This window comes from Rattus norvegicus, chromosome 10, assembly GCF_036323735.1.
Source record: "Rattus norvegicus strain BN/NHsdMcwi chromosome 10, GRCr8, whole genome shotgun sequence".
Lineage (NCBI taxonomy): Eukaryota > Metazoa > Chordata > Mammalia > Rodentia > Muridae > Rattus > Rattus norvegicus.
In genome coordinates this window covers 13,841,930-13,855,004 of record NC_086028.1, presented here as the reverse complement: position 1 = coordinate 13,855,004, position 13,075 = coordinate 13,841,930, and the positions used below count along the sequence as shown (strand labels likewise).

General features: G+C 46.7%; 1 protein-coding gene across 12 annotated transcripts in view; it reads left to right on the top strand.

Moving 5' to 3' along the window:
- The window catches only part of Abca17 (ATP-binding cassette, subfamily A (ABC1), member 17), a 92,909-nt gene that overhangs the window by 31,714 nt on the left and 48,120 nt on the right, over positions 1 to 13,075 (top strand). For all 12 annotated transcript variants that reach the window (XR_010055139.1, XM_008767557.4, XM_039085351.2 and 9 more), the window contains 4 exon segments: positions 3,487 to 3,660; positions 6,390 to 6,562; positions 7,486 to 7,629; positions 11,347 to 11,476. Coding sequence is in view for 11 of the 12 variants with exons in the window: in XM_008767557.4 (XP_008765779.1) it covers positions 3,487 to 3,660; positions 6,390 to 6,562; positions 7,486 to 7,629; positions 11,347 to 11,476 (621 nt within the window). In the remaining variant the exon portion in view is untranslated.

Here is a 13,075-nt window from a genome sequence, read left to right as displayed (position 1 = left end):
TGTCCTCTGGCCATGTGCGGAGCAGGGGGTTAGCTCGGTCGTAGTGGTAAGTTTATTTGTAGCCTTTTGGCAGTTCTCCACACAGATTGCCAGAACAGCTGGATAAGTTTGCAATCGAATAAACAGTAAATGGGGCTTCCCTCTACCCCACATCCTTGGCACCAATCCAATTTGCTGTCAGTTGTTGATCGTTGCCATTCTGACTGGGTTGTTTTGATTTTCATTTCTCTAATTTCTAGAAACAATGAGCATTACCTTTAGGATATTTTTTAGTAATTTTTTTTCTTCTTTTGAGAAGTCTCTGGATCTTTTTGTAAAATTTATTTATTATATATGAGTACACTGTAGCTGTCTTCAGACACACCAGAAGAGGGCATCAGATCCCATTACAGATGGTTGCGAGCCACCATGTGGTTGTTGGGATTTGAACTCAGGACCTCTGGAAGAGCGGTCTGTGCTCTTAACTCCTGAGCCATCTCCCCAAGCCTCTCTGTTTGGATCTTAAGCCCATTATTTCGGTCAGTGCTCTTAACTCCTGAGCCATCTCCCCAAGCCTCTCTGTTTGGATCTTAAGCCCATTATTTGACTGTGTCATCTGTTTTGTTTTGTTTTGTTTTGCCTGTTTTTGATATCTTTATATGTTCTGGATATTAATCCTTGGTCAGATTTTACAGTTGGCAAGGATTCTCGGTCCTTCTGTGGGGGCACTCGCTCCTCATGCAGAGGACTGGGTTTGGTGCCCAGCTCCCACACAATGGCTCAGCCATCTGCAACTCTAGTTCCAGGGACTCCAATGCCCTCTTCTGGTCTCTGTGGGTACCAAGCATAGATTAGATACACACTTGTATGCACACATGCGCACAGAGGCAAAATACTCACATACATAATGAATATAAAAATGTCAAATCTTTTTTTAGAGACTATAGAGTGATCTGACATATAAATTTATGGGAAATTCTCAACAAAATACTGGTGGATCAAATTAAGCATATTAAAGAATTAAGTGCCATGCTAAATCGGATTCATCCCAGGAATGTGAATTTGACTCGTAATCTCGCACTTTGGACTCTTAGGCAGTGGGATTATCAGCCAATTTCGGCTCTACAGTAAGGCTCTGTCAAAATAAGAATCTCGACAAAACTGAATGTAATATGACTAGCTTTCCAGTCTGCTGGGCTTGGTCCCTGTAACCCCTTGCTGACAAGGCTGAGGCAGGAGAATTGTAGGTTCAAGTTCAACTTGGTCTACACCTGGACCACATAGCATGAACTTCTGAGTGGAAGAGGAGAGAGGGAAGGAAGGAGGGAGAGAGGGAGGGGGAACGAAGAACGAGAATGGTTCGACATATGGAAAGTAGTCAGCACCACTTAAAATGAAGGAAAAATACATATACATACATCTTAGTTGATGTAAAAAAATCATGATTTTTTTTTTAAAAAGGAAGAGAGATTCCACATCAACTTCACAGAGTATGACTGTACCCAGAGTGAGCTGTGCTGGCCCCAACTTCTGTACCCTCTGACCCAGCATTATCAAGGGGAGCCCCAGTTTCAGCATGTCACCAAAGGCCTGATGCCGCTGTCACGTCTCACGTTGGCCAATCCTTGGGTCGGGATTTGCAAAGCCTGGTGCTCAGCTCCCATCTACCATTAAGTTTTCTCGAAGACTCAGAGCATCCACTCATTGGCTCCCTGGAGGTCTGTGTGCCTCCCCGAAACCTCTTTATTTGAGAGAGGATCTCTCTACGTAGTCCTGGCTTGCTTCTAAGCTCACAGAGATCTGCCTGTCTCTGCCTCTGGAGTGCCGGGATTAAAGACGCATTCCGCATGCCTGATCTTCTGAAACATTTTAATAAGCAAAATGACTATTTTTGTAGAAATTCTTAGTTTTAAGTGAACTTACACCATATATCCAGATGTTCAAAGTGGCTCAAGAATTCTCAATTCTCGCCGGTCACCGGGGAATTGAGGGTGTCCTAAATGTTGGAGACTTAAGCCCACCATGAATTTCTTTTTTTTTTTTTAAGAGTTTATTTACACCGTAGCTGTCTTCAGAAGAGGGCATCAGATCTCATTACAGATGGTTGTGAGCCACCATGTGGTTGCTGGGATTTGAACTCAGAACCTCAGGAAGAGCAGTCAGTGCTCTTAACCACTGAGCCATCTCTCCAGCCCCCACCACAAATTTCTAATCCAGAGGTTTTATTTTTGATGCGAGCACTTAAGCATGAAGAAAGATCTATTACTGTCACATGGTGCAGAGAAAGGGTTAGAAAATGCTTTATAGAGGCTTTCTAATTAAAATTGAATTTATTATTAAACAAAAAAGGAAGAGAGATGTAAGCTGGGATAGAAGGAAATTAACCTGATTAGATATATGTCTCCCCCACATTTTTTTTTTTTTGGTTCTTTTATTCGGAGCTGGGGGACCGAACCCAGTGCCTTGTGCTTCCTAGGCAAGCGCTCTACCACTGAGCTAAATCCCCAACCCCTCCCCCACATTTTTAATTGTGAAAGATTGAAGGACTACCTCCTAATACCAGAAACAAAACCAAGGGATATCTACTTTTACCACATCCATTGGATATTTTGCTGAAAGGTCTAGTCAAAACAGTTATGAAGAAAAATAAAGCATCCAAAAGGAGATTTAAAAAAAAAAAAAAAGTAAAAACCCATCCAGACCGTTGGTTGCCAGCACTCAGGAGGCAGAGGCAGAGGCAGAGGCAGAGGCAGAGTTCAAGGTCAGCCTTGTCTGCAGAGTTCTAGGAGAGCCAGGGCTACACAGAGAAACCCTGTCTCTTGATCTGGACAAAACAAACAAAGTAAGACTGTCTCTATTCAGAGATGATATGGTTTTATATAGTGATAGCTCTATGACAGTAAGCCAATTAGTATATTTTGTAGAGTTAAGCCCCAGTTTCCTCCTCTGCAGAGTGGGGAGGTTGTGAAGATGACATATACAACGCGCTCGCTGTGCTGTCAGAGGGCTGAGTAGATGCTACACAGGTCTGCCACGCCCCTTTGGAGAGGAGTCAATACAGGGGTTTTGCTTTTGTTGTTTTTGAGACAAGGTTTCTCTGGAAAGCCCTGGCTGTCCTGGAACTCACTCCGTAGACCAGACTGGCCTTGAACTCACAAGAGTCCCACCTGCCTCTGCCTCCTGAGTGCTGGAATTAAAGGCAGGCGCTACCACACCCAGCTACTTTTTAAAATACCGTAAATGTTTTCATCCTTCACTAGTAAGAAGGCAAGTATAAAAAGAGATTGCTAGGGGTTGGGGATTTAGCTCAGTGGTAGAGCGCTTGCCTAGCAAGCGCAAGGCCCTGGGTTCGGTCCCCAGCTCCGAAGAAAAAAAGAAAAAAAAAAAAGATTGCTTCCTTTCTGAAATCCTGACCCAATCACAGAGAGACTTTTCTCTCATGGCAGGAAACAAGGTTTCGGTCACGGTAACTTACTAATGCACCATTTTTCCCCTCTGAATCTGCAGCCCACGTAGGAACTGTGATAGGCGGCATCGTCTTCTTCTTCACCTACCTTCCCTACATGTACATCACTTTCAGTTACCACCAGCGGACTTACTCCCAGAAGATACTCTCTTGCCTCTTCTCCAATGTTGCCATGGCAATGGGAGTCCGGTTCATCTCTCTGTTTGAAGCGGAAGGTAAGAGCTATCTCTCTCCAGCTCTACTTAGGATGCCTACTTGCTTCGAAACGGACAAGGCCGCCCTCCATCTCCAAATGCACACAGTTGACGTGTCTGTCCATTTAGTGTTCTGAGATTTATATCATAATGTGGGATGCTAAAGAGATACAGAGCGTGCTTGGCAAACCTTACAGCATAAGCCGGTCGGTGGTGTCACATGTCTTTCATCCCTGTGCTTGGGAGGCTGATCTCTGAGTTCAAAGTCAGCCTGGTCCAGTGAGTTCTAGGATAGCCAGGGCTACACAGAGAAAGCCTGTCTTGAAAATCAAAACTAAAAGCAAGCAAGCAAACAAAACCTTACAGCATAGATGTGGATATGGGGAGGGAAACTAAAGCACATTAAAGAAAGGAAACGGGACCCAATCATGTCGGCATGGTAAACCTTTAGTCCCAGCTATTTGGAAGGCCGAAGCAGGAAGATTCCTGGAGCCCAGGAATTCCATCTAGGCTTGGGCAACAGAGTAACTTTGTTTGGAAACAATGAGTAGGAAATTATATACTTGTACAATTTTGTAGATCTAAAATGTATAACTTCATGATTAGAAGCTCAGAAAACATTTCCAACTATACCGATAATGTAGTTTTAGCATGTATTAGTCTTACTGCTTGTGGTGCCCCCCCTCTTTTACAGGTCTCTCTAGGGAATGGTATTAATCAGCCTTATGTTATTATGATGAAATACTGAAATAATTAACTTGTAAAGAGACTTATTTTGATTTACAAATCTGTAGGTTCTAGTCAAAGATTAGGTGGCCTCCATTGGAACTCTGGGTATCTAGCACTTCATGAGAGAAGTACACAGCAAAGCAAGCTACCAGGAAATGAACAAGAAAACAGAATGATCCAAGTCTCATATTCTTTTATTTTTTTTCTTTTCTTTTTTTTCCAGAGCTGAGGACCGAACACAGGGCCTTGTGCTTGCTAGGCAAGCGCTCTACCCCTGTGCTAAATCCCCAAGCCCCTCGTATTCTCTTTTTCTTTTTTTCTTTTTTTTTCTTTTTTTTTCTTTTTTTTTCCCCCCGGAGCTGGGGACCGAACCCAGGGCCTTGAGCTTGCTAGGAAAGCGCTCTACCACTAAGCCAAATCCCCAACCCTCCCTCATATTCTCTTAGAACACTCCCCCAAAAATCTAAGGACCTCCTGCTAAGCCCCACCCCTACTAAGCCACACCCCATAAAAGGTCCCTCCTCCTAAGCTCCACCTCCTGTTAAGCCCAACCTCCTTAAAAACCCCACCTTCTGCTAAGCTCCACCTGCCAAAGTTTCTGCCAACTCCCCGAGGACCAACCCTTTAACACACTGCTAGTCAGCTTTCCATAACTGTAGCAGATGCCTGAGAAGGTCAGCCTTGAACTGCACAGCTTTGATTGTTTCAAAAATTCCTACGGTTTCCGTTTGTTCTTTGTTAGCCCCACTGAGAAAAATAACAAAATATCCACATGGCAATTAAGATGCCCAAGAAAAAGGGACAGACAGGCTGGGCTGGGAGAAGACACACATTTCACATTGAGCTGTCAGGCTGCTTATGTTCAGAATGTTTGAGGAACTCACTCTCCTCGCTAGAAACTTGCTCTTGTAATTAGAATAAGCAGACAAACGGCTAATACACGTACAGGTGGCAGGAATCAAACCTCTGACCTCTGGAAAAGCAGCCAGTGTTCTTAACTGCTGAGCCACCTCTCCAGACCCACATCATCTCTTTTTAAAAGATACTAGGGAGTCAGTAGTGGAGACAGAGTGAGACCTGGAAAGTCTGTGAGATAGCTTCGTGGTTAAAGCTGCTTACCTTCACATCTGATGCCCAGAGTCTGATCCTCAGAGTATGTATGGTAGAAGGAAGGAGAGATCTGACCTCCTCCCTGCTGGCTTCTGACCTCCACATATATGCCATGGTACACATGCACACATGCACACAGGCACACAGGTACACAGGCACACAGGCACGCACACGCCACTTCCCTGCAAATGAGCAAAAGGATGAAAAATGGAAATTTAAAGAAGTTCTCCGTCAGGGCTGGAGAGATGGCTCAGCAGTTAAGAGCACTGACTGCTCTTCCACAGGTCCTGAGTTCAATTCCCAGCATATGCCAGTAATCCCAGCTACTAGGGAGGCTGGGGCAGGAGGAACAAGAGTTCATAGTCAGCCTCAGAAATGTCTATTATACAAAAAGAGGGAAGGACTGAGGGTATAGTTCAATGGTGAAGTGCTTGCCTAGTGTGTGCGAGGTCATAGGTCCAACCCCTGGTCCCCCTACAATAGATATTTTTAAAAACCCCCGTGGTGGCTAGTATTGCTTATAAATGTCATCGGGGCCAGCATCAAGTAAGAGACATGGCTTTGATATATTTGTGGGGGTGTTTTTGTGAGGATGAGGTGCAGAGGAAGAACCTCTACCCCAGGGGGGAGCACACTCTAGCATTGGCCTCAGTTTAATGTCATTTGAGGGAAATGGGGGTGCCTTGTCCACTCACCTTCCCACCCTGTTGGTAAGTGCATGCATTGCTGCTGCTGCTGCCTCCGCCGCCACCATGCTTTGCTAACATCAGAACCCTACTCTGAAGTCCAGTGCGGACTTCAGCTCTCAGGACTCCCCCTAGCCCTTACCTCTAGATTAGGACTGCCGAATCTTGTAGACCGAGCAGAGCTGCCAACACGCAGACAGCCACCGTCTCCCTCCTTTGGAACAGGCACAGGCATCCAATGGAGGAACATGGGCAGCGTCTGGGGCGACTTCAGCTTCACTCAGGTGCTGGTGATGCTCTTGCTGGACTCCTTCTTGTACTGCCTGGTAGCCTTTTTGGTGGAGTCTCTCTTCCCAAGAAAGATCGGAATGCCTAAGTCTTGGTACATCTTTGCCAAGGTAAGTTCTGAGTCTGCTACTTTACAGACAGATGTTAAATTCTTTCTATCTGTCATCTTCGTTCCTTCACCTCGCACTGGTGTACTAATTAAGATCTCAGACACCAGTCAGTCTCTACCCTGGATTCACCTCATAACTATCAGTCACCCTGCGGTTGGCAGTGGAGCGTAATTTACCAGTCTCGGTTTCTCTGAACTTACCCCCCCCCACCCCCAGTTGACGCACTGGACTCGAGGATGAGACAGGCAGGGCCATCCCATCCAGGGTATGTCTGTTGAATACCAGGCCCTGCTTTATCCCACAGAACTCACCCGCTTGCTAACATCAGAACCCGACTTGCCAGAGTTCTCACACCCCCTTTCTCCACTGAGCTGCATTAGCAGAGGCCCTCTGAGGCCTCTGTGATCACCCAGTGTGTCAGCAGTAGGGCCACGGCTTCTCTGGACAATCCCAGAAATCCAGACTACGTTTTTCTTACAAACATGAGCTCCTTGTGCTTCACTCAGCCTCCACAGTGGCCTGTGGTGGCTCACCTATGGGCACAGTGAGGACCTGAGGCGTCTGCTCTGTCTTCTTCCTTGGGGTATGGAGAAGCAGACAAATATAACTCCAGCATCCCCATCCAGGTCTCTCCCCGCAAGAACCTGACTGCTGGTAAGGCAGCTGTCCAAGGGCAGTCAAGAGCGGGGAGGGAACACGGCTGTTTTCCTTAGATCCTCCCTGAGTGCCCGGGATTATAGGCTGAAAGGCAGTGACCCAGAGCGAATCCATTAGCAAGCTGGCTAACTTCTCCAGGTGCCATGACGTGTTTGATTCAGCAAGTAAAACCGCCTGTGGGGGCAGGGGTCTAATCCGCCAACATGCGTCTCCCACAAGAGAAAGACCACATAAGCAGTGAGTATGAAGGTTAACTTCTCGTGCAGTGTCCCCTCTGGCGCAAGAAGTCCTTTCCAGTAATACCGCCACTGTTGGTTATTGGGGATCCTGAGAAAACTTCTAAAGGGGACTTCCTGCAGGACGAGCCAGCAGGTCACATAAACGCCATCGAGATCCAGCATCTGTATAAGGTATTGGCTTTCAAACCTCCTTCCCCGGGCTCCAGAGACAACCCTTCTAAGCTTGTGTTTTATTCTAACAGTGCTTACAGGCTGCTCTCTGGAATTCAGAGTTTTTGGTTTTTCTGTTTGTTTTTGTTGTTGTTGTTGTTTTGTTTTTATTATTCTTTTTTTATTATTATTATTATTATTATTATTATTATTATTTTTACACTTCAGTCGCGTCCCGGCCCACCCTCTGACAGTTCCTCAACCCATTCCTCCTCCCTGTCTCCCAGAGGATGTCCCCACCCCCATCCCACCAGACCTCCCCACTCCCTGGGGCCTTAAGTCTCTCCAGGGTTAGGTGTCTCTTCTCTCCCTGAGGCCAGACCAGGAAGTCCTCTTTTGTATATGTGTGGGGGCCTCTAGCAGCTGCCTGGTTGGTGGCTCAGTGTCTGAGTGCTCTCTGGGGCCCAGGTTACTTGAGACCGATGGTCCTCCTACAGGGTCGCCCTCCTCAGCTTCTTCCAGACTTTTCCTAATTCATCCACAGGGGTCCCTGGCTTCTGTATTTGGTTGGGTGTAAGTCTCTGCCTTTGGCTCTCCTTATATGACCCTATTTTCAAAAACCAGAAACAGCTTGAAATGCCCTGTTTCCTGTCGTGGAGGCCTGTTGATTTTCTTCTTTTTTCTTTTTGGAGAAAGCGTCTTCTCGGCCTCTAGTACCAAGTGTCTCCTCCATTGGCCAGAAGCGCAGCCATTTGGTGGGCGGCTCGTTCCCACCAAATCAAAATGCAAACCAGATCTCACTGTTAGCTTCCAAACGCACACCCACGAGCAGGCAGCCGCTCTCCCACAGGTGCTCGCGGAGGCTTGCTTCACACAGAGTCCTGCCAACCAAGGATGTCTGCAACAGGTCTCATCTCAGTGCTTACGCGGTCTACAGAGTGTGGCCGTCTGAAATCTCTGTTCTTCAACTGTAAAAGAAAGCAGTGGGACACTCTGCTCTTTTGGTATTGTGACCTTAAAACTCTCACTTGGCTGCATACGGTGGCACAAGCCTTCAATCCCAGCACTTGCTAGGCAGAGGCACATGGATCTCTCTAAGTTTAAGGTATGCCTCTTCTACATAGGGAGCTCAAGGGCAATCAGGGATATGTAGTTAAAACTGTCTCCAAACAAACACAGGGCTGGAGAGATGGCTCAGAGGGTAAGAGCACTGGCTACCTCTTCCAGAGGTCCTGAGTTCAATTCCCAGCAACCACATGGTGGCTCACAACCATGTCGAGGGGGACCATGTCTGCCCTCTTCAGGCAGGTGGGTGTGAATGCAGCAGGGCACTCATACATTAAATAAATAAATAAAATTTTAAAAGTATATTTTCTCTAAGCTCTTGCAATCCACTGCGACTCAGAGCATTTTTTTTTTTTTTGGTTCTTTTTTTCGGAGCTGGGGACCGAACCCAGGGCCTTGCACTTCCTAGGCAAGCGCTCTACCACTGAGCTAAATCCCCAACCCTAAAAGTATATTTTAAAAACAAACCAACCGGGGTTGGGCAAGCGCAAGGCCCTGGGTTTGGTCCCCAGCTCCAAAAAGAAAAAACAAAACAAAACAAAAAACAAGAAAAAAACAAAAAAAAACAACCAACCAACTACTCAGCCTTGTGTTGCTTTCTACCTGGGGGATCAAGTGGGTCACATCCTAGCCCAGGACACACATGGAATGGGTCCAGGTCCTCTATGAAAGTAGTTAGGCACCTCCTTAGCTCTCTGTGGCGTTCTCTCACATCCTAGCTCTGGCTCTCTCTTCATAATACACAACATCTCAGCCAATCAGCAGAGCCAGCTCTCTGCTCTTTCTAACCGTGACAGATGTAATCATTGCCCTCCCGCCCCCGGACCATTCATACCATGAGCTTTTAGGACCGCAGGATGGCTGGGGCTGCTCACTGGTGGAGGAAGGCCCGGGTTCGAACGCTCCCTCCGGCGTGCGCTTCCTTCTCTTTGCCCTCCTTCCCTCCACTTGCTTGCAGCAGTCTGCCTGTCATCCCGGTTAATAGTTGGGCCACACAACACCCCTGCTGAAAAGGAGAGTGAAATAAAAAAAGCAAGACTGTCCCTTGCTTCAAAACCGTAGAAACCAAATAGGTATAAGTTCAGGGGGAGTGAGCAAACTCCTTCTGTGATATCCCATTCCGGGCATCATTGGATGACCTGTGACAAGTGACATCTAAGTCCCAATGACCCACCGTGAATCCCATACCCAAAGTCCAGCCCAATCCCTATGACCAACCACATCTGAATCCTATACCCAAAGCCCAGCCCAAATGCCATTCGATGGGACAGACAGACGCTGAAAAGCACTTCATCTCTGGTGTGGCATTATAGATGGTTTTTGGTTTTCTTCCTCACTCTGATTTTGGAGGTTTATTTACTTATGTATTTTTTGTATGTGTGTTTGCTGCAGGACCTGAGGAGGATACTGGATCCCATTATAGACTGTTGTAAGCCACTGTCTTACTTTGTTTTTTTTTTTGGTTCTTTTTTTCCAGAGCTGGGGACTGAACCCAGGGCCTTGCGCTTCCTAGGCAAGCGCTCTACCACTGAGCTAAATCCCCAACCCCTTACTTTGGGTTTTATTACCGTGAAGAGACACCATGACCAGGGCAGCTCTTATTTTTTATTTTATTTTTTTATTTTTATTGTTTTGGAGCTGAGGACTGAACCCAGGGCCTTGCGCTTGGTAGGCAAGCACTCTACCACTGAGCTAAATCCCCAACCCCTCAGGGCAGCTCTTATAAAGGACAACATTTAAGTGGGGGCTGGCTTACAGGTTCAGAGGTTCAGTCCATTATCATCATGGCCTGAGGCATGGCAGCCTCAGGCAGACGGTGCTGGAGGAGCTGAGAGTCTTGATCCTAATCTTGATCCACAGGCAGCAGCAGGAGACTGGTGCGCTGGCCAGACTTGAACATACGTGAGACCTCCAAGCCCACCCCCACAGTAACACACTTCCACCAACGAGGCCACACTTACTATCTCTCCAGCCCTTCCTCCTTACTCTTAAACCACAAATTTCTTTAATAATAAAAATGGTATTTAAAATTCTGGAGCTGTCTGATCTGGAAGACAGAAGACTCAGATGCTCTTCTGAGGAAGCAGGGTTCCCTTTCTCAGAGGCTTAGCTGGGGAAAGGGGTGGAGAGAAGAATTTCATTCGTGCCACAGGCCTTCCATCCATTCGTGCCACAGGCCTTCCATCCATTCGTGCCACAGGCCTTCCATCCTTGAGTTCCTAGGCCTTCGGTTCACGTTTCCCGTTACCGTGTTTCAGGGCTTGAGAAGAGGTTCCCAGGCAGGCTCCCCAGTAGCTCAAGGCTGTGGGACTGGATACCCATTAGTGATCCACATTTTAAAAACGGTTTTTATTTTTAAGTAGGAGCACATACGTGGGGAAATTGGGGATGGGGTGTGTGCACATGAGTGCATGCAGGTACCCATGGAGGCCAGAGGCCTCAGATGCCCTGGGAGCTAGAGTGACCGGCCAATGGATACTTGGAATCAAATGTGGGTCCTCTGCAAGAGCTACATGAACTCTTAACCCCCGTGCCCTGTCTCCAGCTCCCTCCCTGCTTGATGAACTTTCAAAGGAATTTCAAATTGATCTGGATATGAGCTTTGCTGTACTCTTCAGAACTGCCTCTGCATGTGGTGTTACCGTGCCAGTCACACCCTGACTTTCCTTACAGGTGTTCTATACAGGAAGGAGTAAATGCATAGCTGTCAAAGATCTGAGCATGAACCTGTACAAGGGACAGATCACAGTTCTTCTGGGACACAATGGAGCAGGAAAAACTACTGTCTGCTCCGTTCTGACAGGTACCTGTGTAGGTCGGCTCTGCTGAGAAAACCCTTGATAAATGTCTGCACAGATCTAGATTTACTGCTAACCTTCCAACGAAAACATTGTTGGATTGATTACCACAGGTCCTTTTAGGGACAGCATCTGTGGATGGCCCTAAGATACCCACTTCAGAGTAATTTTTATGTTGAAACAATTATTTCACATCCCGTCAACTGAAATGATATCCTGTGAAATTTGAAAACTCATTCAAGAAATGTTTATTGGAGGTTCAACATGTACAAGACCCTGCACCACACCAAAGGGGGTGAATATTCAGTCTTGAAGGAGCTCCAGAAACCAGCAGGTTCTCACACACAGGATACCACAGGGCTAGGAAGCTTTTAGCGGCTCAGCCAGGCAGCTGTAAGTCTCTTCATATGTACATGTACAGACACCCAAACGGTAGGATTTAGTGACAATTGCTGGGAGGTGCTCTTGGCCACACACCTCCGCTATCAGGACTGAACGCCGAGTGTCAACTAGCACATACAGTGGGTGAGTTTTGTATGTGTCACACTGCAACTAAGCCTCACATTGTCCTAAACAGAGGTACAGACATGTCTAGAGGAGTAGACCTCTTCAAACGTAGGCGGTTCCAGACACGTTAGGCTAAGGTGTGTGTGAAGTTCTCACTGCTGGATAAGAGGTCCAGCTGTGCCCATAGGCTAAGTGTCAAGTAGGCAGGTCGGGTAGCAAATCGTTAAGGAAGGTCACAAGTCCATATTTCCTCACACAGGCTTCCTGTTTACAGTCCCTTGTACAACCTTTGTGGCCAGATTTCTCAAAGCCTTTTTTTTCGTTCGTATGTGTTTGTGATTTCTCTGTGTCCCCATCCCATCTTATCCCCAAAGAATCTGCCCCGTTTACTTCTGGACTTACAATGCTGGAACAGTGTGTTTGTACAGAACACATGCACTTTATTGACTGAAAGGGTGAATTGCGAATATTGACCAAATGCCAGCTATGAATGCAGTGTCATAGACGCTCTCTCACAGATTCCTAGCAAAATGATAGACCATACCAAAAAAGTGAACTCTGGCTCAGTGAAGATGCCCCTAGGAGACACAATAATAGTCATGTGCCCGGCAGATACTCAGTGGAAAAGGGAAATCCAGCTGCTTCCCCAGGACATTGGCTAACAAAAGGCTTCCAAGGCCATGATGTTTTGCAGACAAAAATCTGTTGTGTAGCCCAGGCTGGCCTCAAGTGCCAAGTGCTAGGATTATAGCTAGGTTCCATTATATCTAACACTATTATATAGATAGTCATATATATATATATATATATATATATACACTTGTGTGTGTGTGTGTGTGTGTGTGTGTGTGTGTGTGTGTGTGTGTGTGCTGCACCTATCCCAGCATTCCGGGGCTCCAGAGAACACGCTGACCTTTAAAGGCAGCTTGGCATTTTTTTTTTCTTTTTTTTCGGAGCTGGGGACCGAACCCAGGGCCCTGTGCTAGCTTGGCATTTTTTTAATTCAGGATCTCGTGTTAGCTGAAGGCATAAGCTGCATAATTGTAGCCTCAATTCCCTGTGGTAGGGAGCTTGCCGTGCAAGGCAATCCCTGGGGC